We start from the raw sequence: 26,017 nt of genomic DNA on the forward strand, positions 1-26,017 counted from the left end.
TCTCTGCTTGCCTCCTGCCTGGCTCCCCGCCTGGGGCAGGGCCTCGCTTGCTCTGGGTGCCCGGCCTCCCCACCCCTGCCACCACCACCCACCCCTATTCACCTCCCTGTTCATTTCTGTTTCCAGTGCAATGTGCCACCCCAAGCCCTCCCACCTCCCCTGCTTCCCCGACTCCACCAGCCAACCCCCTATCGTCTGAATCCCCACGGGGCACCGACAGCAGCCATACCATGCGGGTCTGAGCTCTGACGTAAGAAATTTTCTACTGTATTTCATCCACCGCGGGGAGTGGGATCCCCGCCCCTCACCCCCATGAGCCATTTACCCTCCCCCTCATTCCGGCATTGCTTCCCCCCCCCCCACTGCCCCAGTGCCCCTGTGCCGCTCTCCCCACTCCCTCCATCCGCTTGAGCCCGCAGCATCCCCATCCCCGTCCCCGTCCCAGTCCCTGTGCAGTGCTGGGCCAGCACAGGCTGGCGGGGCTGCTTCTTGGATGTCGCAGTGCCGCTGGTAGGTTTTGCTTCTCCAGAAGCAGGCAAGGACAGAGCTGAGGCCTCCCCTATCCCCCTGTCCGCCAGCAAGCCTGTTGAGATACACAGCAGTCCTGCCTCAGAAGCTCCCAGATCTTATTTCTGCCAGATCACCCCCAGATCTTCTTGTAAATGACAATACCACGGGCAACAGTGGCCAAAGGCTGTGTGCCTCCCTTTCCCCTAGCACACAGCCGCTCGGTATCAGGCACGTGAAAAAGAGCATGGACTTCCATTCATGGGCTCCCCCCGCAGGGCTGGGGGCGTGGGGCAGGTTTGCGCAGGGTTCTACAAGAAGAGACTTCTGTCTCCTGGGGAAGCTGGGCTGGAGCTGTCCCTCCGCCGGGACACGCCTTTCTCACCCGTTTCTCTTCTCTTCAGTGCAAGCTCTGGCCGAGGCCAACGCCATGAAGCCCCACAGAGCCACGTTCTGAAGGCCTCCTCCGCCCCCTGAGGTCCCGGTTCCCCACCCTGGCCCCCTGCCCCTGCGCTCCCATGGGGGTGCTGCAGAGAGCCAGGCTGGGGGGCCGGGGTTGCTGCCAAGATGTGACCTCAGTGTCCACACGCCCACCACGCCCGGCCACACGCCCACCACCACCACATGGTGGCCTTAGGCCCGGGCCCAAGATGCTGGGCAGACAGCAGCCTCCTGGCTGGCACCCGAGTCCTGGGGGGCTAGGCCCGGCCCTGGCTGGTGGTGTGACGGCCCTACTGGAACATTTCCTGAGGAAGAGGATGCCCTGGTGGGGAAGACGCTCTGGGCTCTCTAGGTTAGGACTAGGGTGAGGAGAAGATGGACACTTTTGCCTCTTCCGGCCCCTCCTGACGCCGAGGACGGTACCTGCCATCTGGTCCTTCCCCGTCGCCCCACCCTGCTGCCTCAGCTGCACCCGGGACTCTGACACTGCTTTTGGGTGCTCCCTTGGGGTCCAGTGGGGACTGACCATGTTGCTCGAGCCAAAGACAAGATGACAAGAGCTGGGGAGAGGCTTCTTGGCTCCCAGAGGGCACAGTGCTGGCTATGGGTAGAGAGCGGCACGCAGGTCTGTGCAGCGTCTGCGGACAGGTTGAGAAGGGGGAGAAGAGAGAGAGGGAGAGAGGGAGGCAAGTGGGAGGACAGGGAAGCGGCAGGACTCATTTGCAAATAAGAGGGTGAGGCGGAGGTGGAAAGGGGGTGTGGGATGGATGGGTTTCCCCAGGATGGAGCCTTAGCTTAGTGCCAAGTACAGAGCCAGACTGTCAGCCCTGCTCCTACCCCTCGTCCCCCAGATCCACGGGCCCGCGCATCACTGGCCCCTGGAGGACCAACCGGTGAGCACGTGGCGACCTTCAGCTGCAGCCGTGGGGACGAAGGTGGAGGGATGCTGGTGCGGGTGTGCGGGTGGGAAGATGGCCCTTTCTGGATCTGGGCCCAGTGTCTGCCTCCCCTTCCGTAGCTCAGGGGTGGAGAGAAGGACCTCTGTCATGTAGGGTGTCATCAGCCTTGGGGTCTTTCCTAACCATGTTCAGGACGTTTTCTTGTCCCCCTATGCTGGGAGCCAGCTGGGAGGTGCCCCAGAAAGGAAATGCAACCTTAATCTGGGGGGCTAGGTTCTAGGGCCCCATGCTGCGTCCCAGGCATCCCCAAGGAGGACCAGGTGAGGCTATGCAGAAGGGCTTCCTTCTGAGCTGGCTCTCTCACCATCCGCCTACCTGGGATGGCCATCGGAGGGGACACAGAAGCAAAGCTCATGTTTTCCTCCTCGCCGCTCATCTGGGGAGGAGGGAGGGGAGAGAGTGATACTGGAAAAACCTGGGTCCCTGGGCGTTCTCTTTGCCAGAGTTGCTGCCCGGAGACTTCAGCCTCCAGTGGCCCCAAGAACAATGACATTATCTGCCACCAGGTCTTCTCCACTCCTTCACAGCGAGGGGCCAGTGACTGGTTCATTTGCAAGTAAAGATGGCAACTCATTCAACAAATATTTATCAAGCACCTTTATGTACCAAGCACTGTTCTAGGTGCTCAGGATACTGTCGTGCTTCTGAGGGATTGCAGGCTGGGGAATTCCACTTCCCTTTTAGCAGATTTTTTGAACATGAACTTTGGCTATGTTTCCCATCGTTAGAACCGCTCAAGCACCCCACACCTGTTTTTTTCCTCCCCCACAGACCAGCAGGTGGGATTGGCGCACTTCCTCTTTCCAACACCTTTCTCCATCCACAAGAAATAGCCTTTCGGGGCCTCCATGCCTTTCTCTTTCTTTGTCCTTTTTTTTTTAAGTGGTATTTTTAGAAATACATGTAAAATACCAAGGATCAAGGTCTGCACCTCTGCCACCTTTCTCTCACCTCTTATTTCATAAAGCTGGGTCTTTATGTTGCTTTACATGCCTTAATATATGTTTTATGAAGATTATACATATTATAGATATATACATAATATATATATTTGTTTGGGCGTCTGATCCTTTCCCAGAACTCCTGCCCGGGCCCATTTTCCCTCCTTTACATCCCATACCACTCCCAAGCCTGTGTCGGCCACACCCCATGCCTTTTGATCCAAAGAAGGGGAGAGGACGGGCTTATTTTAAGACAGATCTATTTTATGCTTTTGTTATAAAAGCAAATCTATTTTCAAAATGTGCAATGTCTGAATGGAATCAGTAAATGATACGAGGAGATTGGGCAGCTGCCTCTAGGTCCAACCCTGTGTCCGTCCCTCTCCCCCTTGCCACCCCTCCCCCCCCCCACCGCCCGCAGCTTCCTCCTCCCATCCCCTAGTCTGCAAAGGGCTGGTCCCCAGAGCTCACCCAGAGAGCATCTTAAGAGGACGGGATACTCTCTTGGATGTCCTGGTCTAAGGATTTGATTACACTGTCAACTCTCGACGACCCTCTAGGGTCACAGGATGTGAATCCTCTCAAAGGAAATGTTTACAGCTGTGTGCACAAAAGTACACCCCTGCGGGCACACACACCCCCACCCCAGTGTGCTCCAGGACCACCTCCCATCACCAGTCTGCTGGAAAGGGCAGACAGAATGGCAGCCTATGCCAAATGGCACCAAGAATTCGACTCCTTGACGGAGCCAGGATACAGTGCGAATGCCAAAGGAGACGGCTCGGGCTCACAGGGCCTTCAGCACAGACACATGCGAGTTCCTTGGACTTCTCACACTCCTTGATCCTTTTCTGGTCTGGGTCACATCTGCGACATCTGTCTCCCTCTGTGACCTTTACTCTGGGGGGCTGTTGCTAAGGGGGACGGTAGCTCCGTCTGGCATCCAGACTGCAGAGTCAGCTTCTGGGCTGAAGCCAGTCCCACGGACAAGGGGGCATCTCAGCCTTGCCCAAGAAGCCCCCAGGACTGTCCTCTGGTGGGCTGCCACTGGGGTGCTGAACTCCGCCAGCTCATCCTTCTGAACTGCTTAGCGGCTGACAAAATAGGCAGGGGGCTCTTGCATCGCAAGGATTTGGGCAGAATGGAAGTCTTTTGTCCAGATCTGGAATCAAGGGTTTGGGACTGTCACAGAGCTCCCAGCCAGCAACTGAAGCTTGACCTCCCAAGCCTGGCACCCTAGTGCCACCCTAGAGCGTGTTGTTATGAAAGAACGGGGCCCAGATGGAGGCCCCGTATGAAGGGACCAACCAACGGGGGGATGGCCCTGGTTGCTACTCTGGGCCTTGCCAATTAGCACATTACCTCCCTGATCAATAACCAAGAGGCTGTAATCAAATACTGCTACTGTCACTTTAAAGCTTTTTCTGAGGTCGCAAACTGTGCACACTTGCTCTCCTGCCTTGGTGAGAGGCATGTTCTTGGGGCAGGCTGACTGTAGCAAGACGGAATCGATTCCCTTCCCCTTTAGGCACCCCTTACCTGGCAGCTCTTAAAACTAAGGAAAATAAGAAATATACATATATATACATATATCTATTTATGCACATACTGGGGCCAATTTGATCTGCTAGTATTAGACAATAAACCATACAAGGAAATGTATGATCTCAGTGTCTTTATTTAGCATAAAAGTGACCTTAGAAGAAAAGTTAAGGTTAGCCAAACAGAGGACATCTCTGTTGGGGACCAAACATCTGTAGCGGCCCCATAGTGTCTTTCTAGCCAACGAGCCCCTCCCCGGGGAGGGGCATCCTGACTGACAGGTGAGCGCCTGTGTCCCTGCTCCCCAGCATTCTTTTTAGATATAGGTACTAAAGAATCCCAGTGAGCTCTGCATTTGTATCTTGCAAGTTTGTATAAACCCAATACAGGAAATAAAATGAATGGTTTGTACAAGCGGCGTGTGTCTCACACTCTGTCCGTGACTGCCTGTGGCTATGGCTGGGCTTGTGGCTCGTGGCGTGGCAATTTCCAAGCTTGGCAGAAAAGGGGAGAAGGTCTGCGGTCGGGCTTCCCCTGACCGAAAGCCAAAGCTGGGTCCGCGGTATGCTGCCCGCCATGGTCAGCTCCTCTGTCCAGGTAATCCCAAATCAAGGCTTGTCCCAAAGTCCTGTGTAATAAAAATTATCAGAACAGTGTTCAGATCCTGGGAACCCATCGATTTGTCTGTGAGACGGAGGGCAGAAATATAGGAGAATAAATTAAATTCGTAGGCTTTCTTGATGACTGCACCGTGGCCTATATTTCTGCTTTGGGGTACAAGAAGGTATTTGATTTGGCAAGGGGCATCAGAAAGGTCGCCCAAATTGTTCTTAACCAAACTCAGTGCCTTAGTCATAAGTCCTTTATCAGTTATGGATCCTCAGTGTGAAGGCTGCTTAGCTTGAAATCTTTCAGTGAGCAAGAGTCAGGAAGCCCTGTGAATTCTGTGCGGTGGAGAGGAGAGCGAGTGAGCCCAGGACAGTGGCAGGCCTCAGCGGGGGCCTCTGCAGGATGTCTGGGGAAAGGTGGAGGCATTAATGGTTCAGGGAAGAGAAGAAAACGGAGAGAGAAGAGATGGGAAGGCAAGGTTCTTCTTCTTTTTTTAAGATTTTATTTATTTATTTGACAGGGATCACAAGTAGGCAGAGAGGCAGGCGGGGCGGGGGGAGCAGGCTCCCCGCTGAGCAGAGAACCCAATGTGGGGCTCGACCCTAGGACCCTGAGATCAGGACCTGAGCCCAAGGCGGAGGCTTAACCCACTGAGCCACCCAGGTGCCGCAGGAAGGCAAGGCTCTTCTAATTCCCGATTTTACCTCAGTCTGGTTCTAAGGGCTGATTTCGAATTCTGGACACCTGTTGTCTTTCCTAAAGAGTTAATGGAGTGTGTGTGGGTGTGAATTGGTGTAAATGTGTATGTGTGTATGTTCAACACATGATACGACTATATTTGGGGTTTTGTGACATTCACAGGTGAGCTATAAACCCCGATGTCCTTTGTGAATCAGACAGAATGGGGACTGATGCAGACTCATGACAGAGGCCTCTCGGGGGCTGGAGGAGGGACATGGGACCCCTGGTGGCTTTCCAGGGCCTGCGTCTCTGCAGCGCCCTCAGGGCCGGAGCTGGCGGCTTGGCGAGGCAGGGTGTGAGCACTGGGCACCGCTGGGTGTCGCTGTCCGCACAAACAAGGGCCGGCTCCTCTTCACTAACAATGCCCGGGATCTCGGCCTGCTCCGGCACCTGGCCCGTATCAGCGCTCTGATCAAGGCGGGCTGGGGTTGTAAAAGGGGGCAGTAGTCAGGAAATGTCGATGACAAAGCACCTAGCAGAATGCCCTGAAAGGAGCGGCGCTCTGTAACAGTGTGGCCCTGTTTTGTTCTGGGGGAGGTGCACGACAACGGATTCAGGCAGGCAACCAGGCTTCAGATCCTGCTCCCGCCAGGGACTTGGGGCCACACCACATCCCCCTCATCCCTGAGCCTCCGCTGCGTCCTGCTCCTGCTCCTTCTAGCTGCCTGAAGATGGGCCACGTCACTAAAATTCTTGACCTCAGTTTCCTGGTCTGTGAAATGGGGACATTACCACCTTATGGAGCCCTCAAGAAAGTCAAATGAGAAAATGAATGAAAAAAACCCGTTGAAAAGTCAAGCTCATGCACAAATGTGAGGAGGTGGTGGTGGCATGGCGGAGGCCCCTGGGCCACCACCTTCAGGGGCACGATGAGTGAAAAGGGAGACTGTCTCCCAATGTCCCCCTTCGCTGCTTCCACCGCCCTCGATGAAGACCTCTCCAAGGACCTCACCCTCCAGCTCTGTGAGGTGTCCCTGCCCACCTCTGTTCCTCTAGCTCCAGCCTTCCAAGGCCTACATCCTCCTCCCTGGGGTTGCCCCATGAAGGGGCCCCTCTCTGGGACTGTGGGCTCTGTGGGCAAGCCCCTTTAGGCCCAACTCCAGCAGCACCTGCCTTTGGAGAATCAGGCCCCCAGGGCCCCATCTGGGGAGAGTTTGATTCTTCCAAGCTCACAGGTGAGCGCCTTAGGGATGGGGGAGGGGAAGTTTTGCTAACTGTTACTGTATACACCTGTGGGAGCAGTTTAGAACCACATTTGAGGGGCATCTGGGTGGCTCAGTGGGTTAAGCCTCTGCCTTCGGCTCAGGTCATAATCCCAGGTCATGATCCCAAGCTCTCTGGGCTCTCTTGGGCTCTCTGCTCAACAGGGAGCCTGCTTCCCTTCTTCTCTCTCTGCCTACTCGTGATCTCTCTGTCAAATAAATAAATAAAATCTTTAAAAAAAAAAAAGAACCACATTTGAGAGCAGAAGTCTTTCATATAACAGCATTTAATAGTATACTATAGTATCCTAATATAGCAATACGAATAACAATACTAATTGTCATAACTATACTAGAAGAGTAATAACAGTGGCTCGTCAGGTGCTTACTCTGTGCCCGGTACCAGTTCTGTCCATTACTCACTGGTCCTCATTCTAACTCTGTGTGATAGGTACTAGTACCATCCAAGACGCTGAGGCACAGAAAGGGTAAATTAAAATGTCTAAGGTCTCACGAAGCTGCGATGAAGCCCAGAGCACTCTGACTTCAGAGCCCAAGCCTCTAACCAACCAACGGTTTCAATGGGCTGCGACGGGGGCGAGGGAATAATGCCCCCCTAGGGGGAATTTTGGAAATTTGCAGGGAGCTGAGGTTATCTCAGTGACAAGATGGCAAAGCTCTTATTGGCAGTTAGCTGCCGCAGTGCACCCGGTAGATTTCCAAAGCAGTAACCGTCCTCTAGCCTGCATGACGTTAGAACACACAACTGCACGAAACCCCCTTTTGGTACAAGTTGGTCATATTGCAATTCATAATAGCACTAAGAAGTTCTTCTCCGCTTCTAAGGTTGTTTTTTTTTTTTAAGATTTATATATTTATTTGAGTGGGGGAAGGGCAGAGGGAGAGAGAGACTCTCGAGCAGACGCCCCACTGAGCATGAGCCCCCCCACTCGGAGTTCAATCTCAAGACCCTAAGATCACGACGTGAGACGAGTCCCACACTCAGCCGACAGAGCCACCCAGGTTCTCCTAAGCTTCTTGTTTTATTTTGTTTTTAAATCTGTTTCATGAATACCTCAGTAAGTTGCAAGATGGTCATATGGAGAAGAAACTGAAATGGAATAAAGACATTGTCTCAGAATTGTTGAATAAATCCCTGCACGCATTGTCTGCCTAATGTAATATACAACCTTCAAATACTGTTAACGAGGCTGAGCACCGTTTCAAGGCAGCAGGGTCTCACCCAGCGAGCACAGATTCACTGCAAATAGTCGATGAGCGACCCGATCGTTAAAGCCAAGATGTTTGAAATGCAGGAGATCTCATTAGACTTCCTTAATGTTTTCAGAGATGATTTCATAGGATCGCCATTCTTCATATTTGTTAAGTTTTTGCTGCCCAAGGACAAACGCCTATGTCCTAAGGATTGCGCGTGCAAATGTTTTGGGACTGGTGTGTTATTTCTCTACCTTCACCACCACGGACCCAGGGCGCCTCCCCACCCCCCACCCCCACCCCGCAGGCACTTGCCTTCAGGGGCTTGTATCATGTTTCTCTGTCCAATCCACCCTCCATTCCCCATTGTCATTAGGAAATACACGATCTGCAAGGCCCACAGCCATGGTTTCACCTCAACACACAACGGCAGTTCAAGACCGAGATCCCCATGTCTGTGACAGGACCGTGCTACCCTCCTCGGGCAGCAGGCGGCTGGGGGAGCTATTTTAACAACACACACAGAAGACCCCGTTCATCTGCATCCACAGCACGCCTCTTGATTGTCTCCGCTTCGCCTTGCTATGTTGTCCCTCCTTCAATTAAGGCTATTTCCCTCTTTTCATATGCAAGTACATCTGGTCTGTTATTACTTACCTAACAGTTCATTTCCTATGGCTCTGTCATTTTCTTGGGGTGGGGTGGGGTGGGGTGGGGTGGCTTTTATTTTGTACTATAAGGACTCTGGCTTTCTAGTTCTCTTACATGTAAGCGTATTTATTATAAGCAGGTGCAAGCAATCTGCCTGTTTCATTTATGTCTTCTGGGTAAGTCTTGCCTAAGCATTTCTACATCGACATTGTGCTCTATTATAAATTCTTTTTTCCCTTCTTTATTATAATTAGTGTTTTTAAAAATGACGTGTGTAGATTGGTCATCTCATCTATGAACTCCTTTTCAGGATAGAGGGGACATTAGAAAGGGGATGCTGGCTTACGGGGTTGAGAGCCAGGGGTCTACATTGGCAGAAAGGACGTTAGGAACTATCTACCCGTCTTTCTGCAGGCCTGTAGAGGGAGGAAAGCATGCACCTGTGTCTATACAGCTGGTAGGTGAACTAGAACCAGGCTTCTGGAAGTGTCCAGCCCTATCCCAAGCCCAAATTCATCTTTCATCCCTCTAGCTCAACCTCACTGTCCAAAGCTGGACACCGCTGGGGAAAAGGAGGTTGAAGCCCTTTGTGTCTAGCTCCTCTGGGGCGTTTTTGCCCTTGATGTAACCCAGTTGGGCTCTCCCGGAGACGGCCAGCACCAAGTTTTACTCCGTGGCTTGCCGCCCCCTAGTGTCTAGCATGGGTACTAGTGCAAAGCAAGCCGACTTCACTGGCAGGGTGAACTGAGTACTTTTCCAAAGAGAGACACGAATTCCGATTCTTCCCACACAGCCACCTCCCCTCATCAAACCAGGTAAGGAACCTGGGTAGCCCGAGATCCCAGTCCCCTATATGGTCTGAGTTTTGCGGAGGACTTGGAAGCAGCTGAACTCGACCTCAGGGCGCAGGATTGGGGGGGAGGGGGGTTGCCGCTGGAGGGGCTGGAGGCGTCGCCTCCTCCAGGTAGGCAGAGGGAGTGTCAGGAGCCAGTGCCCTCTGGGACGACCCGGGAGAAGGGAGCCTACAACTTTAAGCAGCCGTTTGGTTGAGGGGTGGGGAGAGGTGGGGTTTGGAGAAAGGAGGGAGTTAATGATTCACCAGAGGCTCATTTCACAATTTATCAAGGGTCAGCTTCCCTGGACCATGCCCGGGTCTGGTCCTCTCTGCTCCTCACCCCTTGGCAGCTCCGACCCGGAAGGCCCCCCCAGGCAGCCAGCGGCATGATCTCCATCACCGAGTGGCAGAGTGAGTGGTGGGCCCGGTGCCATGGAGGGGGCTGGGCTGGAAGGGAGGTTCCAGGCTGGGGGGGGGGGGGTCATGAGGGCCCCCCGCCCCCCGCGGAGACACCGCCCCTCCCAGCTGGGATCTCTGGCTGGGGAGCCTGTGAGGCGACCTCTGGAGCCAGTGGCTGGAAGCTGCTGTGCAGGCAGCTGAGCTAGGACCGGGAGTGGCTCCCCTGCCTTCCAGTGAATGGGGCTGCTCGGGACCCCCAGGTAGCCAGACGCTGGTGCCTGGGGGAAGCAGCAAGTTCACCACCCAAGCTGGTCCCGTCCCCATCACGGTTCTGAGACCTGGGATGCTGCAAATGTGGACTCAGGAGGCCTCCTCCCATTAGGACATTTTCCCCCACAAACTCTCAGGGTCCCTTGTGATCTTGGGGCTCTTCTTCCTTCTTTCCCTTCTTCTTCTCCTTCCTCTTCTTCTTTTTTAAAAATTTTTAAATAAGCTCTACCTCAAACATGGGGCTTGGACTCACCACCCAAGTTCAAGAGTTGCACGCTCCATGAACTGAGCCAGCCAGTGACCCCACCTTGGGTCCCTTCTTATCAGAAATTAAACTCCACTCCTGTCCCCAAATTACTGTACCCTCACTCCTAAATATCCGTATCCTTCCCCTTCCTCTGCGGGGAGATGGCAGGGAGGTGGCCCACAGGCCTGGCAGGGCAGGGAGAACTGTGGCTTAAAGCCTCTGAGTCCAGGGTCTCCTCTGTGAACTGGTGATACTATTCATTCACTGAACAAATGTGTCTCCACTATGTGCCAAGCATTGTGTCAGGCATAGAATATACAACAATATACTGAAATGGAACGGACGTGTTCCTGCGTACGTGCTGGAGTGGGGAAATGTAATTAACAGATAAAGAAATCAGTAGGTAGTTGGTCAGATGGGGATGGGTCCTCTGGACAATAATGAAGCAGGGTAAGGAGGCTAGGGAGAGTGAGGTAGGAGGGGTTACTGTGCTATAGAGTGGTTAGGAAAGGCTTCACTGAGAAGGTTCCTTTTATTCAGAGACCTACATGAAGCAAGGAGGCAAAGCTGTGCAGCGATCTGGAGGGGAAACTGTCCCAGGAGAGGCAACAGCCAGTGCAAAGGCCCTGAGGCATTAGCATACTTAGTGTGTGGTGTGGCTGCAGCAAAGCCAGGAAAGGGAGAGTGGTAGGAGTCTAGGTCCAGGAGGTCACTGAAAGCTGGGGCTGTGTAAGAACTTTGGTTTTATCTCCATCAGATGGGAAACGACTGGCGGGTTTTGTGAGGAGAAGTGTGTGAGCTATGTACATTTTTAAGAGATCACTCTGGGTACCAGGTTAAAAATAGGCTGTAGAGGTGTGAGGTCAGCAACAGGGAGACCAGTTCTGAGGTGAGAGATGGTGGTGAACACCAGCACAGTGACGGTGAAGTGGTGAACACGCTCGAGGCTGGATCAGCTCTGAGAAAATTACTGGAGGGTTTTGCTGATGGATGTGGGTGTGAGAGAAAGAAGTCAAGAATCCTGCCAGTATTTTTAGCCTGAGCAAATAGAAGGGTTGAGTTGGGTTTTAGGCATGTTGAGTTTGATATGCTAGTAGACATGAAGGTGAGATGTCAAGTAGGCAGTCAGGTATGTGAGTCTTGAGTTCAAGGTCAAGGCCTGATTTAGACAAATTTGGGAATTGCCAGCATATAGATGGTATTTCAAACCATGAGAGTCCATGAGATGACTGGGGGCGCTTTTCTCAGCCTCCCTACTCCTGACGTTTTGGGGCAGGATAATTCTTTGTTGTGGGGGTCAGTCCTAGATGCCAGTATGTCTCACTCCCAGTGCTGACAATGGAAAATATCTGCAGATATTGCCAAATGTCCCTCAGGGAACAAAATCACCCCTGCCCATCCCTCCAGTTGAGAACTGCTGACTTAGGGAATAACAATAGAGAAGGGAGCTGTGTCCTGAGTCTGGGGGTAAGCCAGCATGTTATTAAGCCAAAGGGTGCTAAGTCCTATGAAAGGGAGAGATGAGGGAACCTGATTAAGGTCAGGTAGTGGTGAGAGGGCCAGGTTTCTCTAAGAAACTTAAGACCTCAAGCATGAGTATGCCCTAGGCAGATAACACAGGGGGTGGAAACTGCATATGCAAAGGCCCTGAGGCAGGAAGGCTCATCTTAGAAACAGTGATGAAGGGAAGAGAAAGGAAGGGAAGGGAAGAGGGAGGTAGGGAGGGAAGGAAGGAAGAAAGGAAAGAAGGAAGGAAGGGAGATGTGGTTAGAGTATGGTAGGTAAGGGGGATGGTGACAAGAGAGGAAGATGACCAAGCAAGCAAGGTGGGGGCCCATCAGGAAGGGTCTGTAAGCCAAGGTGTGGCTGGGAGGATGCTTTGAGTGGAAGTCCAGTGGGAAGCCATGAAGGATCCTCAGCAGCGCACTAACAGGATCGGTTGTATGCTTTCCAAGACCCTTGACTACTGTGTGGGGAAGGACTATAGCCAAGGACTAACTAGAGAATGTTGTAGGGATCCAGGAAAGAGATGATGGTGGCTTGGAATTAAACAGTAAGCATGGAGAGAAATGCACTGCTTTCAAGATCCCTCAGGCAAGAAGCAGCAATAAAACTTAGCTGTGGGTTGCGCGGGGGAGGGATGGCAAGAGCAGGGAGTAAGACTCACGGATGGCTGCGGGGGGGCGACATTCGTATTCACTTGGGGAAAACCGGGAAGGGCGCAGGGTGAAGGAAGGAAGCCCAATAACTCAGTTTGGACCTGTTGAGTTCAAGATGCCTCGGAGAGCGAAAACCAAGTGAGCGGAGATGCCAAGTCAGCAGCTGGGTACGAGCTTGGCAGCTCAAAGACAGGCATGGGCTAGAAGATAAATATCGACATTGTCAGCACAGAGTGGTATTTAAAGACATGGGAATGCGTGTGAAATAGAAGGAGAAGAGAAGCGAGCTTGGGCTGAAGCCCTGGGCAACTCAAACCCCAAGAGGAAAAGAAAGAAGCAGGAGCCAGCGAAGGAGGCTGGGCTGGTGCGGTCAGAACAGCAGGATGAAAATCAAGGGTATGGTGTCACAGAAGCCAAGAGAGGACGCTGGAAGAAAGGAGTGGCTAGCTGCTGACAGATAAGCGCCAACATCCATCCATTGGATCTGGGAACACAGACGCCGTTGTGGCCAAAGCAAGGAACTCCTGTGGACGGGTCTGGGAGTGGAAGTGGACGGGACTGGGTTGGTTAAAGGCACTTTTTTTTTTTTTAAGATTTTATTTATTTGGCAGAGAAAGAGCACAAGCGGGGGGAGTGGCAGGCAGAGGCAGAAGGAGAAGCAGGCTCCCTGCTAAGCAGGGTGTATGGGCTCCATCCCAGGACCCTGGGATCATGACCTGAGCCCAAGGCAAATGCTTCACCGACTGAGCCACCCAGGCGCCCCCAAAAGCACCTTTTCTAGAGCCAGACGACTGGGTTCAAACCCTGGTTCTGCCAGCTCCTGGCTGTGTAGACCCGGGCAAGGACTTAACCTCTCAGTGTTTCCATTTCTGTTTGTGAAATGGGACTAACAGTGTGGGAGGGTTTCCTACATAACCTACTTCACAGGCAGTTGTGAAAATTAAATGAGTTAATATATACAAAGTGCTTGGACTGTGCCTGGCACAGCGCACTCACTAGCATTAGCGGTCATCCCTGTTAATCACTGTTGTTAATCTTGAATGTGAACTGGGAGGCTCTTTCTCTTCCCGTTTCCCTCCTTCCTGTTCCTATTCCCAATTAGGTCGTAACGATTCAGTCCTAAAGCCATCAGGCCGAAGGGAGAGAGTGCTGCCCCGAGCGGGTGGCAGAGCCCTCACCGGCTGACAGGTGTGTGGGGACCACCGTCTGCCAGGCAGGGTGAGGCCAGCACCCTGGCGGGGGTGGGGGAGGGGCTGGAGAGTAACTGTCGTGGTGGGGGGGGGGTCCCAGCAGATGCCACCCTAATCTAGTGATGGAAGAAACACCAGCTCTGGCTGATCTCCAGCAGGGGGAGCGCTGCCCCATCTGTCTGGCTCCCAGGGTCGTTGACTGCAGGCATTTCTGTCCCTGCCCTCTCTGCCATGCTTGCTGCCCCGAGGAGAACTTCAGGAGCGATCCCCGCCCTGGTTGGTAAGGACTGAAATCACGAAGCTACTGGAACCGAGAGGCAAAGGAAGGTCTACGGCTTGTGTATGAGAAACACGGTTTGCGACCCGTTTCTGGGAGCTGTTGTGTCCACAGCGCAGGGGACGCTGGAAGCCGTAGGCTGCCCCCATCACAGGAAAATTCTGGAATTGCACCAGCCCTTGAAGAGGAGTGGGGCGGGTGGAAAAGTAATAATTATGCAGGCCAGTAAATCACCGTTGCCCGAGAAAGTAGAATAGAGGAGACAAGAATCCATGGGGGGGAAACTTGAGAAACTTCGGCTCTCTCTCCAAAATGAGTAAGAGGCTCTTCTGAAGTGTTTACAGAAGGGATATAGGGATGTTTTAACAAAACGAAATGAAAACCCAGTTAGACTCACGTTGTGTTTCCACACAAAACATCTACCAAAGGAGATAGAGGTGAAGGGTGTATCATCGGAATTGGAATCAATGACTTTTTTGTTTGTTTTAAAGATTTTATTTATTTATTTGACAGACAGATCACAAGTAGGCAGAGAGGCATGCAGAGAGAGAGGGGAAGCAGGCTCACTGCTGAGCAGAGAGCCCGATGCGGGGCTCGATCCCAGGACGTTGGGATCATGACCTGAGCCGAAGGCAGCAGCTTTAACCCACTGAGCCACCCAGGCGCCCCTCAATGACGTATTTTTATGGCAGGTGTAAGCTGATCACAGAGACTTTCAAAACAGGCATAAAAACTTAAAATGCCTTTGCCATTCAGATGCAAGAAGCAGGGTTATGGTCTTCCTCCACAATACCTTAGTCTCTATAAAATTATCATGACAAAGTAGCTGTGCTCCTAGATCTTCAATTTATTGTCTTTGAGGATAAAAAAAATCAAAAAACAAACAACAACCAAAAAACCCCCCCCAAAACCCCATGCAGCATGGAAAGACAATGCAACCTTTGTGATGACCCAAAGAGGCAATATCCTCTGTTCAGTGTTCTGGGCTCTAAGAAATGTAACTCAAGCAGGTGTTCCTGGAAAGTCGACATAGGAAACCAATCTGTTTAGATCACAGAGTTTTGTCAGAATCAGGAGGAATCAGCCAGTAGTAGAAAATGGATTCTGGGCAGCTGGACAATGTGTTGAGAGAGAGGATGTGGCCTTTGGGTCCCAACAAAATCCAGCTCGGCCAAAAGGAGACCCAGTGAGACTGGCATTTTTCTGTACTATGAGTTAAGTGAGGTATTGGTCTGTAATCTGAATGTTAAATCTCATATATATATATTTCTTAAGAATTTATTTTTAAGTAATCTCTGCACCCAACATGGGACTCAAACTCATGACCCTGAGATCAAGAGTCACATGCACTACTGACTGAGTGAGTCAGCCACCCCTAATCTTATCTCTATATTTTTAATGATTCTTTTAAAGAAGTCCTTTGGCCTTATTTCAATACTGACACTTATCCTAAACCTCCTAGGATCTTACGGAAACAGACAATGAAAAATGACCAGAAGGTAATGGGGTTGCTTCATTTTCCTTCTGTTGTAAACAGAACTTAGCCAGTAAGTCAAGTCTCAAAGATTTTGTTTTCATCTTACTTTTTTTTTAAGATTTTATTTATTTATTTGACAGACAGAGATCACAAGTAGGCAGAGAGGCAGGCAGAGAGAGAGGGGGAAGCAGGCTCCCCGTTGAGCAGAGAGCCCAATGTGGGGCTCGATCCCAGGACCCTGGGATCATGACCCGAGCCGAAGGCAGAGGCTTTAACCCACTGAGCCACCCAGGAGCCCCTGTTTTCATCTTACTTTTAAAGTTCTGCCTCTGAACAACCAGGCTTTTAACAGCTTTTTACAACTACCTCTAAAAGCATGGCAATAATAACAATTTCATAGGTATTGTGAGGACCAATTCTAAGATGTTAGTTAACGAGTCCAGTAAAATTTATCTATTTAAAAACTACCTGTATATTCCCTTTAAAAAAATTAAGCCAACTTCAATTTCTAAAAATTAAGCCATTTTTTAAAGTTTATTTTTTTAGTAATCTCTACACCCAGTGTGGGGCTCGAACTCGCAACCCCAAGGTCAAGAGTCACACGCTCCACTGACTGAGCCAGCCAGGTACTCTTAAAAATTAAGCCATTAAAAAAAAAAGATTTTATTTATTTGACAGAGAGAGAGAAATCACAAGTAGGCAGAGAGGCAGGCAGAGAGAGAGGGGGAAGCAGGCTCCCTGCTGAGCAGAGAGCCTGATGTGGGGCTCAATCCCATTACCCTGAGATCATGACCTGAGCCGAAGGCAGAGGCTTAACCCACTGAGCCAACCAGGTGCCCCTCAAAAATTACAGGTGCCCCTCAAAAATTTACTCTAGCCATTTTGATAAAGTTATACATGTTGTAGTTTAAAAAGACACTCTTGCCATATCCCCATCTACTGTGTAATTTACAATAAAAAGAAAATAAGGCATTCTAGCTATATGAAGTAGATAAAGTTGCAAGAGTATACAATGTAAACTTGAAGTGGTACAATATCATCAGTAATTTTTTTTTTTTATCAGTAATTTTTTTGAAGAAGGCAACAGAGTTCCATTTATAATACCATCAAAAAGGATGGCATTTAGATGGTATTTAGAAATAAACTTAACCAAGGAGGCAAAAGACTTACTGAAAACCACCAAATGTTCCTGGAGAAAATTTTAAAAGACACAAATAAATAGACATCCTACGTTTATGGATTATAAGATTTCATATTGCTAAGATATCAGTATTACCCAAAGCAATCTACAGATTCAGTGTGATTTCTGCCAAAATCCCAATGGCATTTTTTGTGGAAATAGAAAAATCCATTATAAAATGCATATGGAACCTCAAGTGATCTCAAATAGTGAAAGCAATCTTAAAAGAGAAGAACAAAATTGGAGGTTTCACACTTCCTGATTTCAAAACTTATTACAAAGCTACCGTGATCAGAACTGTGTGGGCCTAGCATAAAGACAGACACGTAGACCAAGTGGGTAGAATAGAAAGCCCAGAAATAGACCCAGGCAAAGATGGTCAAATGAATTTCAACAAGGGTGCCACAACCATTTGGTGGGGAAATGGCAGTCTCTTCAACAAATGATGCTGGGCGAACTGGATATCCACATGCAAAAGAATGAAGTTGAACCTGTACTTTACACTGTCTGCAAAAATAAACTCAAAATTTATCTTAACTCAAAGCAAGAGCTAAAACTATAAAGCTCTTAAAGAATACTTAGGAGAAAAACTTCATGGCACTGAAATTGACAATGATTTCTTGGATTGGATACCAAAAATATAGGCAACTAAGGAAGAAGTAGTTAATTGGAATATATCAAAATCGAAAACTTCCCTGCATCAGAGGACACGAACAACACAGTAAAAAGGCAACCTATGGGATGGACGAAAATATTTGCAAATCATGTATCTGATGAGGGACTAATATCCATAATATATAAAGAACACCTACAACTCAATAACAGCAACAAAAACCCCAAACGACCATTAAAATGGGAAAGGACTTCAACTGGCATTTCTCTTAAGATATACAGATGGCCAACAAGCTCATGAAAAGATGCTCAACATCGCTCATCATCAGGGAAACACAAATCAAAACCACAGTGAGATGCCACCCACACACATTAAGATGTACACTATCAAAAAACAAAAAACAAACAAACAAACAAAAAATAACCCAGAAAATAACAAGTCTTGGCAAGGATGTGGAGAAATCAGAACCCTTGTGCCCTGCTAGTGGGAATGTAACTGGGGCAGCTATCCTGGAAAATAGTGTGGAGGGCTCTCAGAAACTTAAAAATAGGACCCCCATATCATCCAACAATTCCACTTCTGGATATGTGTCCAAAGGAAGTGGAGGCAGAATCTTGAAACGATTCATTCACCCATGTTCACAGCAGCATTATTTACTCTAGCTAAAAGGTGGAAGCTATCCAAGTTCCACCCACAGATGAACAGGTAAATGAAATGCGTTATAAACATACAATGAATTTTTTAAAATTAATTAATTTATTTGACAGAGAGAGACACAGCGAGAGTGAGCACACAAGCAGAGGGAGTAGGAGAGGGAGACGCAGGTCTCCTGCCGAGCAGGGAGCCCGACCCGGGGCCCGATCCCAGGACCCTGGGACCACGACCTGAGCGGAAGGCAGATGCGTAATGAATGATCCTCCCAGGCACACAACATACAATGAATTATTATTCAGCTTAAAAAGGGGGAACTTCTAACACCTGCTACAGCCTGGATGAACCTGGAGGCCACTACGCTAAGTGAAATTAGCCAGTCACATGAAAACACTGTGTCATTTCTCAGATGAGCTTCCTAGAGGAGTCAGAATGATAGAAAGTAGAGTGGTGGTTGCGAGGGGTTGGGGAAGGTAGAATGGGGAGCCAGTATTTAATGGGGACAGAGTTTCAGTTTTGTAAGACGAGAGTCCTGGAGATGAATGATGGTGATGCTTCCACGACGTGAATACACTTCACGCCACTGGGCGTACACTTAAAGATGGTTCAGATGCTAAATTTGATGTGTATTTTATCACAATTTAAAGGGGGAGTTTAATTCAATTTAAAAATGAAGCAACACAATGAATTGTCATTTGTTGACTATCAGAGTAGCAAAGATAAGTAAAAATTAACAATTTTGCATGATGCAGAAGGTTTCAGAAAAAAAGCAACTTCATATCCTGTTATTGTTACAACTCTTCCTAAGGGAAGCAATGTGGAAAAAAAAAATTATCAGAACATCAGAGATGTAGCCCTTGACCAAACAGGGGGTCCCTAATATCCTGCCCTTCTGCCCTTGGGCTCACTGGCTATCAGCCAACTCCTGCAGCTTCCGAGACTGCCCAACATAAAGCAGAAACACACAGTACAGGGTAGGGTGGGGTGCTGTCAGTGTGGGTCCAACCTGGCGCAGAGCTGCCCAGTCGTGGGACTGAAGTTAGAGAAAGCCCAGGGGCGTGGAGGAGTGGGTACCCGAGGTGCAGCAGCGGGAGGGAAGGTGCAGCAAGTCCTGGCTAGGGTGAGCACATTTCTTTTGTTCTTCCAATCAAGTGTAAGAGGTCATCTCCTGACAGCTGGGGACAGGGACAGTTAGAGAAGGAAGCACACAGTGTGAAGAGTTATCTAGGAGGGCAAACCTGTTGAGAAATCTAGCAGGACAGCTGTGTCTAAGCATCTGTGGCTCCCAGCTACAGGGGGACAGGACAGGAGGGACCCTGACCATGATCCAGCTCATGCAGCATTTGCAAGTCAGGGGAAGCTGAAGAGAGAAAGCAGTGAGGAAAGCACAAGCGACCTAGCAGAGCCGTGGTGAGGACAGAATGCCCAGAGTACAGAACTGACCAGCAGTGCGCAGGCGCTAAATGGAAATCTGTACCTTTCCCTTCCTTTCCCATCCCGTCATTCCCCGCAAGCACGGAAGCTGAGATCCCTGGGTGGAAATGGAGCCACCCCAACCCCCACTCCTCAGAGGGCAACTGTCCAGTGGCAATGGGGGAAACTTCCAGCACCCCATCCTGAACCCCCCCAAAACCCATCCCACCCCAACCTGCTTGCCCATTGCAGAGATTGGTGTGGGTACCACCGGTTTTGGCGTCTTCTTCATCCTCTTTGGGATACTGCTGTACTTTGATTCGGTGCTCCTGGCCTTTGGAAACGTGAGTTCCCCAGCCTGTGTACCTCCCCCACCAACCTACTTAAGGTCTCTCTTGCCTGGAAGGTCAGCCCCAAGTTCATTCAGATCGTGCCCATCCGGGGGTCAGCACCATCAAGCCCTGGTAGGTGAGGGTGCCTGGAGATGCACAGCGAGGGGTGACGGAGCATCTTAGGACCTGGATTCTTGTGGCAAGCTCTGGGTGAAGCCCTGCAGCTACCGAGACGCATCGGCCACTGTCCCTGCCATCAGGACCCCCCTGTCTAGCGATAGAGACATAACCTGCACATCTGTAACTGGGAAGGAAGGCAGGGGCAGCCATAAAGTCGTAGTGAGATAAGCACACTGAATATAAAACAAGGTGCCTGGAGAAAAGAAAGCACACCCAACTGTAGAGGGATGAAAAGGAATTTGGAAAGGAAATGGGTGTGAAGGGGGATGACTCACTTCCAGGCAAATGAACAGGCAGAGAAAAGGTATGGAGAAGGGGAGAGAGGGCATGGAACATGCTGGAAGAAAGCCAGAGGGTTAAATCTGAGGGACACCTAGGCACTCCTAAGGGATCTATTAGGAGCCAAGCTGAAGAGAGTGGGCCAGACAGTGGAGCCCCAATGGTTCCGTGTGACTCCGGGTATGACTGCCTACGCCTCAGGGCTCACCTCCGTAAAATGGAGAAACTCTATCTATCTTGCCTTCCTTTTGAGGTGTGATGAGAAATGAAGTCATATGCGAAAAAGCACTTGGGATCCAAGAATTGGGTGAGCAGCCGGAGACCAAGGTTCTCCTTGTCCATCCACCCGTCTCTGGGCAGCTCCGTTCCCGACAGGCAGAAATGACCCAAGGCTCTGGGAGTTTGCCAGTTTGCGGGGTCACCCTCTCTGAAGGGTCCCTCCTTGAAGAGTTAGCAAGCCCTGCCCCATGTCTGATGCGGGGCGCCAGGCCTGACCCCTGACTCCCAGGGGGGATTGGTGGGTTTGCTCTCATGCTTCTCTCCCTCCCTCCCCCGCAGCTGCTCTTCCTGACCGGCCTCTTGTTCATCATCGGCTTGAGGAAGACCTTTTCCTTCTTCTTCCAGAGGCACAAGCTCAAAGGGACCAGCTTCTTCCTGGGGGGTGTGGTCATTGTGCTGCTGCGCTGGCCCCTCCTGGGCATGGTCCTGGAGACCTATGGATTCCTTAGCCTCTTCAAGTGAGTGCGGGTCTCCTTTCCCTGGAGGAGCCCACTAGGGCCTCTGAGTAGCTGAGATCACCCCTCACCAGGTCTGGGCAGGGTGTGCAGAAGCTGGGACTTTATCCTGCAGGTGGGAATCCTACAAGAACTGAAAAGGCAGGAGGGGCATCAGGCAGACACATTCCAAGACATCCTACTCCAAATTGGAGGGATCGGCCCCCCATCCGCAAACATTGAGCACCTGCCACGTGCCTGGCACTGTGCCTGCCCCCAAGGAGGAGACGCAGGGCCTGCCTTCAAGTTCAACAACCCAGCAGGGAGGAAAGGCAGTGAACTAGCATCTCCCCGGCCCTTCATATGCCCCAAGCGCACTCACAATCATCCTTGCACTTTGACGTCCCTACGACCCGCTGTAGGCCTGCTCTCTGCAGATAAGGAAGCCAGCTCAGAGAGGCTGCCCCCTGCCCAAGGTCTTACAGATAGTGTGCAGAGTTTCTGGACTGGACCCAGCGGGGCCTGGCTGCCGGCCCCACATCCCTCGGCCTGGCCTGCTGACAAGTGAATCAGAAGTCAGCAGGTGTGTGGCCACTGCCTGGGCCAAGGGATGTGTCCTGGAGGAAGCAAGACCCGGGACAGGCCCTGAGGACAGGGTTTACGAGGGGACTGCTGGGTGTTTAAGGAGAAGGAAGGAAAGGATGCTGAGGAAGGAGGGGCGAGGAAGGGAAGACCCCCAGTGTCTCTGGGGACCCGGATGACGGGGACCGGAAGAAGCATGGCTTATGGAATCATGGGAAGAAGCCGGGGTCAGGACCTGGGGTTCTCATATAGCCTTCTGCTTGCTCACTGCACCCTTGAAAACACCTTGATGAGCCCAAATGCCCCAGACCTCTTAGACATCTTATAAAGTGGTTTCAAAAACCTAAATTTTCTCACACACACTCTGCCATTCACTTACTTAAGGTTCAAATATGTCATCATTCAGTCATTTATTCAAATAGTCAGAAACGTAAAAAGTACCTACTGCGTGCCAAATCCAGAGCTAGGTGTGGGGCTGTGGGGCTAAACCAGGAGAAGCTTCCCGGGGAACTCGCAGCCTCGTTGAGAAGACAAGTTCTGACAACAGGGACTGTCTTCTGAGGGTTTAGAAGCATGTGCGGGGCCCCCACAGAGTCCGTAGTTCGAACCAACAGTAAAGCTTGACAGGGTCCCCTGTCAACAGCACTGCTAGGGGGAGAAAACCAAAATGGGAGCTATACGGGATGTCGGCGACGCCGGGGAACCTCAGCGAAATGAAGCCCAAGGAAAGGAAGTAGTTCAGCCAGAATTCAAATTTCTAACCCCCTCACCTCTCCACACACGCACGGCTCCCTCCGCATGCTGACCGCAGTGCCTCCAAGCCCATTGAAGGATCCCATACATGTGCCCAGCCAAGCCTTGCCAGGGCATGTCCGAGAAGAGTGGGGGTGCCGAGAACAAAGGGTGGCTCCACGCACGGGCATGCTGGGACGAGGGGGACAGTCTGTGCGAGCGCTGCCTCCAGCAGCCGCCTGTGCCTGGAGCCCAGGAGACCGGTAGCAGGCGGTACACACCCAGTCCAGGGAGACAGTCACAGTCCTACACACGAAAGGTTCCCCAACATTTCTTCATATAAGGCCCTATGACATAGATACTATTCTTATTAATGCCGTTTACAGCTGGAAACTGAGACTCAGAGAAGTTAAGGAATTTGCCCAAGTTTGTATGGCACCAGGAAGTGGCAGAGCCAAGATTTGAACCCAAGGAGCCTGACTCCAGGCCCTTTACTCTTAAGCTCTCCACGTGGTTGTCTCCCCAAAACCAGAGGTGCGGATCCAAGCCTGCTCCCAGTGCCCAGGGGCCCACTTTCTTGGGAACCAAAGCAGGAGCCTCTGGGTGGACCTCAGCCTGGACACCTTCTCCCCTGGCCCCCAAGGCCGTCGCTGACCCCCTCCCCACCCTCTGTTCCTAGGGGCTTTTTCCCTGTCGTCTTTGGCTTCCTGGGCAATGCCTCCAACATCCCCTTTCTGAGTGCGGTAAGTGGATAATGCACATGCTTTGGGGTGGAGTGGGGGTCCCAGATGAGACTGCTGTCCCCGCGTGGCAGACCCTTCCCCATCTCCCCTCAAACCCCTTTCCCCAGGTTGGCCAGCCTCCTCAGCATCCCTTCCCGTCCCCACACCGACTCCGTCCAACAGGAGCAACTGAGGGGAGGGGCCCGGGAGCATTGCGCCTGAGGCCTGGGTAGAGAGAAAGGTGGCTATTCATAGCTCCTTATTAGAGCCAAAGAAACAGATTCAGGGAGTCTAGGTGATGCAGCCAGAAAGTGCCAGAGATTTCTGGAGAGCTGGCGGAGTCAGCCCCAGGCATGGAGGGGATGCATGACAGCCAATGACAGCAGCGGCGGGTGGCAGATTCTACTCTCTCCTTGGGGCAGGTGGGGAACAGTGGTCCCCAGCTACTGCCCCTCCCTTTCTCTAAAGCATATTTTCTGACAGAACAGGAGCTCCCTGAGAAGCTCGGGGAGGCCCTACAGCCAGCTGGCTCATCCCCGTGGCCCCCCTCTCCCTATCTGCACTTGGCTCCGCTCCCAGCTCTAAAGGCCCATTCCACAAAGATAGAAATGGAGTGTGCTCCTTGCTCTTTGTCTGAAGTAATGATTCTTCGCTCCCACAGCTGTTCCGGAGGCTTCAGGGCACCAGATCAATGGTCTGAACAACAGAGATGAGCTCCTTGAACTTGGATCCTTCATTGAGGGGGCTGGAAAGGAACTGGGGCCCGCCCCCACCCTGCACTGGCTCATCTCCTGTCTCATACCCAGACCTCTCCAAGTCCAGAGGGAAGGACGGAGTTGAATGAATGACCTCAGATCCCCAAGTCAGCTCACAAAGCTGTTGGGAGCAGAGATGCACGGGGCCCCCCCACAGAGACTGGACTGGGGCTGGTATCACAGCCCGGCCCATATTTATGGGAGGAAAGCAAAGATTAAATCCCCAAGCTGTGTGTCTGAAACTCAAAGTCACTGTCTCCAGCCTGTCGGATCCAGCCTCTGACTCACGGCAGGCCGATGCGTAGCATTCCTCGGAGTGAGGGGCAGGCCTGCTCTCGGAGGCTATCATTTTTTATTCTGGTGGTTAACAGTCCTAATGAGTGAGATAATATGTTTGTAAACCCCTGTTAGCAGCAGGCATCAGACAAGTGATGGGTATTAATCCCGCATGCTGGTGGGAAATGCTATCAACCATTAATTAGGTGGATGTGGGCAGATCGCACCCACCAGATAGCCCCCGTGCTGAGAGAGCTTCCTGTCTGAGGGTGACGATATGGCCCCTGCCTTCGGAGAGCTCAAGTCTGATGCAGGAGACATTCTCTGTCCTGGGAAGCCCCTCGGCCCAGGGTAAAGAGTGTCCTTGCAGGCCCAGGAAGGAGACAAGAGTGCCTCGCAATGCGTACATTTAGTAACTGTCTGTGAGGGCCCTGGGTGTCTATACTGAGCACGGGAGCAGGAAGCCTGTGGCTGCCTTCAGAGCAAGGTACGTGGCGATCACAAAGCAGCGTGACCGTGAGACGTGCATGGGTCCCTGGAGAAGCAGCATCAGGGGCTGTACCTGGAGGTCAGCTCTCTGGGTTTCCTGGGCACATCCCACAGGCACATCCCACGGACACCCATCAAGAGCCGCCACTTGATTTTGCTTTCTTAGTCCCCTAGGTCAGACTGTGCCTTTCTCTCCCTTCCGCCCCCTTCGTTACGCTGCCTTCACACTGGGTGCTCTTGTGGCTCTTGTCTGGAGGGCACGAGCCCCCCTTCTCTTCCCCCTCAGACTGTCTATTTCCAAGTCATTTGGGGGCAGAATGGGTTTCCAGCTAAGTGGGTCTGGGGCGAAGGGAATGAGGAGGATGGAAGGACCAGTGAGAATCAGAAAGCCAGCCTTGGAGGGCTTCTGGAGGAGGAGAAAGAGGCTGATTTCTGTCATGAGAGCCAGGGGGTGGGAGGCATAAACGCTGGGCTCTCTCTGAGGGGTCCGAGGGGGAGGAGGAGGCAGAGGTGGGCCTATGCCTGGAGACGTCACCTTGGGCTTTATAAAACGGACGTGATCAGGCCATTGCTGAGCCCAGCTCCCCTCTCTGTGGGTGTTCACCCTCCCAAGTAACGCCTGGAGACCCCACTGAGCTCCGACCCCACCGGACAGAGCCAAGGTAGGTGCACGGGGTGGGGTGGGGGGCGGAGGGCATCCACCCTTGGAGAGGGGTCTGTCCAGCCCCAGTGAGGATCCCCAGGGAGGAGCAGGAATTTCCTTCTAAGACGGACAAACCTATCCCAGGCAGGCAAAGGGGGTGCTGATCTTTCCTGATGATCACGTTGGCCAGATGATTCTGGGATGTCGCCGTGAATACCCTGACTCACATTTATGAAACCAGGACCTTGGGGATCCCTTACTGTAGAAGGAATAAAGACAGTGAGTGAGCTCTGGCTGGGATGAGAGGCCACAGAAGCATTTGGAGGGAGCTGGGGAACCCCTCAGGGCACCGGGAGTTCCATAGGACTCCTCCAAGCAGTTCTCCCAACGTAGGGATGGTGTGTACAAATCGAACCAAAGCCCCCAGGCACTGTGCTCGCCCCCTACACTGAGAACTGAGGGTTACCCCAGGAAGGAAGCCACCCCACTTCAAAAGCTTTCCCACCACGCCCGGAATCTATTACTCACTAGGTATAAAGCCTGCGGCGGGGGCACAAAAATTGTCCACAGCTGGTCAGCCTCTTCGGCCCGTGAAAGGTGATGGTTCTTTTCAAAACAATTCAACTCTACCATTTGTGTTAAAGGCTTCTGTGCTGGGAAGTGAAGTGAGAGGAGTGTGTGTGTGTGTGTGTGAGCGCGCGCGCGTTTCCGTGCATTCTCACCTGGCCAGGTGGTGATATCTACAAGGAGGAGGTGCTACAGGTGGGAGGAGCTTGGAAGAAGGAACACTCACCT

At 51.6% G+C, this 26,017-nt stretch overlaps 2 protein-coding genes across 12 annotated transcripts in view; both read left to right on the top strand.

Annotated features, from left to right (window-relative positions):
* Positions 1-2,925, top strand: part of PLEKHA6 (pleckstrin homology domain containing A6) — a 55,192-nt gene extending 52,267 nt beyond the window's left edge. For all 10 annotated transcript variants that reach the window (XM_080824068.1, XM_080824074.1, XM_080824075.1 and 7 more), the window contains 2 exons: positions 127-250; positions 912-2,925. In XM_080824068.1, coding sequence (XP_080680194.1) covers positions 127-242 — 116 coding nt within the window. In that variant the 3' untranslated portion in view covers positions 243-250; positions 912-2,925. The remainder of the gene's footprint in view (positions 1-126; positions 251-911) is intronic.
* A 6,620-nt stretch (positions 2,926-9,545) lies between these two features.
* Positions 9,546-24,047, top strand: GOLT1A (golgi transport 1A). 2 transcript variants are annotated; one of them, XM_080825168.1, is made up of 6 exons: positions 9,546-9,623; positions 9,935-10,054; positions 19,772-19,863; positions 20,869-21,047; positions 23,017-23,080; positions 23,721-24,047. In XM_080825168.1, the coding sequence occupies exons 2-6, from the start codon at positions 10,030-10,032 to the stop codon at positions 23,757-23,759; spliced, it is 399 nt and encodes a 132-aa protein (XP_080681294.1). In that variant the 5' UTR covers positions 9,546-9,623; positions 9,935-10,029; the 3' UTR covers positions 23,760-24,047. The 2 variants fall into 2 exon arrangements, with proteins under 2 accessions (XP_080681294.1, XP_080681295.1); XM_080825169.1 differs by lacking the exon at positions 9,546-9,623 and having other exon boundaries at positions 9,947-10,054; positions 20,935-21,047.
* The last annotated feature ends 1,970 nt before the right edge of the window (positions 24,048-26,017 follow it).

Source organism: Martes martes (genome assembly GCF_963455335.1).
Source record: "Martes martes genome assembly, chromosome: 15".
Classification (NCBI taxonomy): Eukaryota; Metazoa; Chordata; class Mammalia; order Carnivora; family Mustelidae; genus Martes; species Martes martes.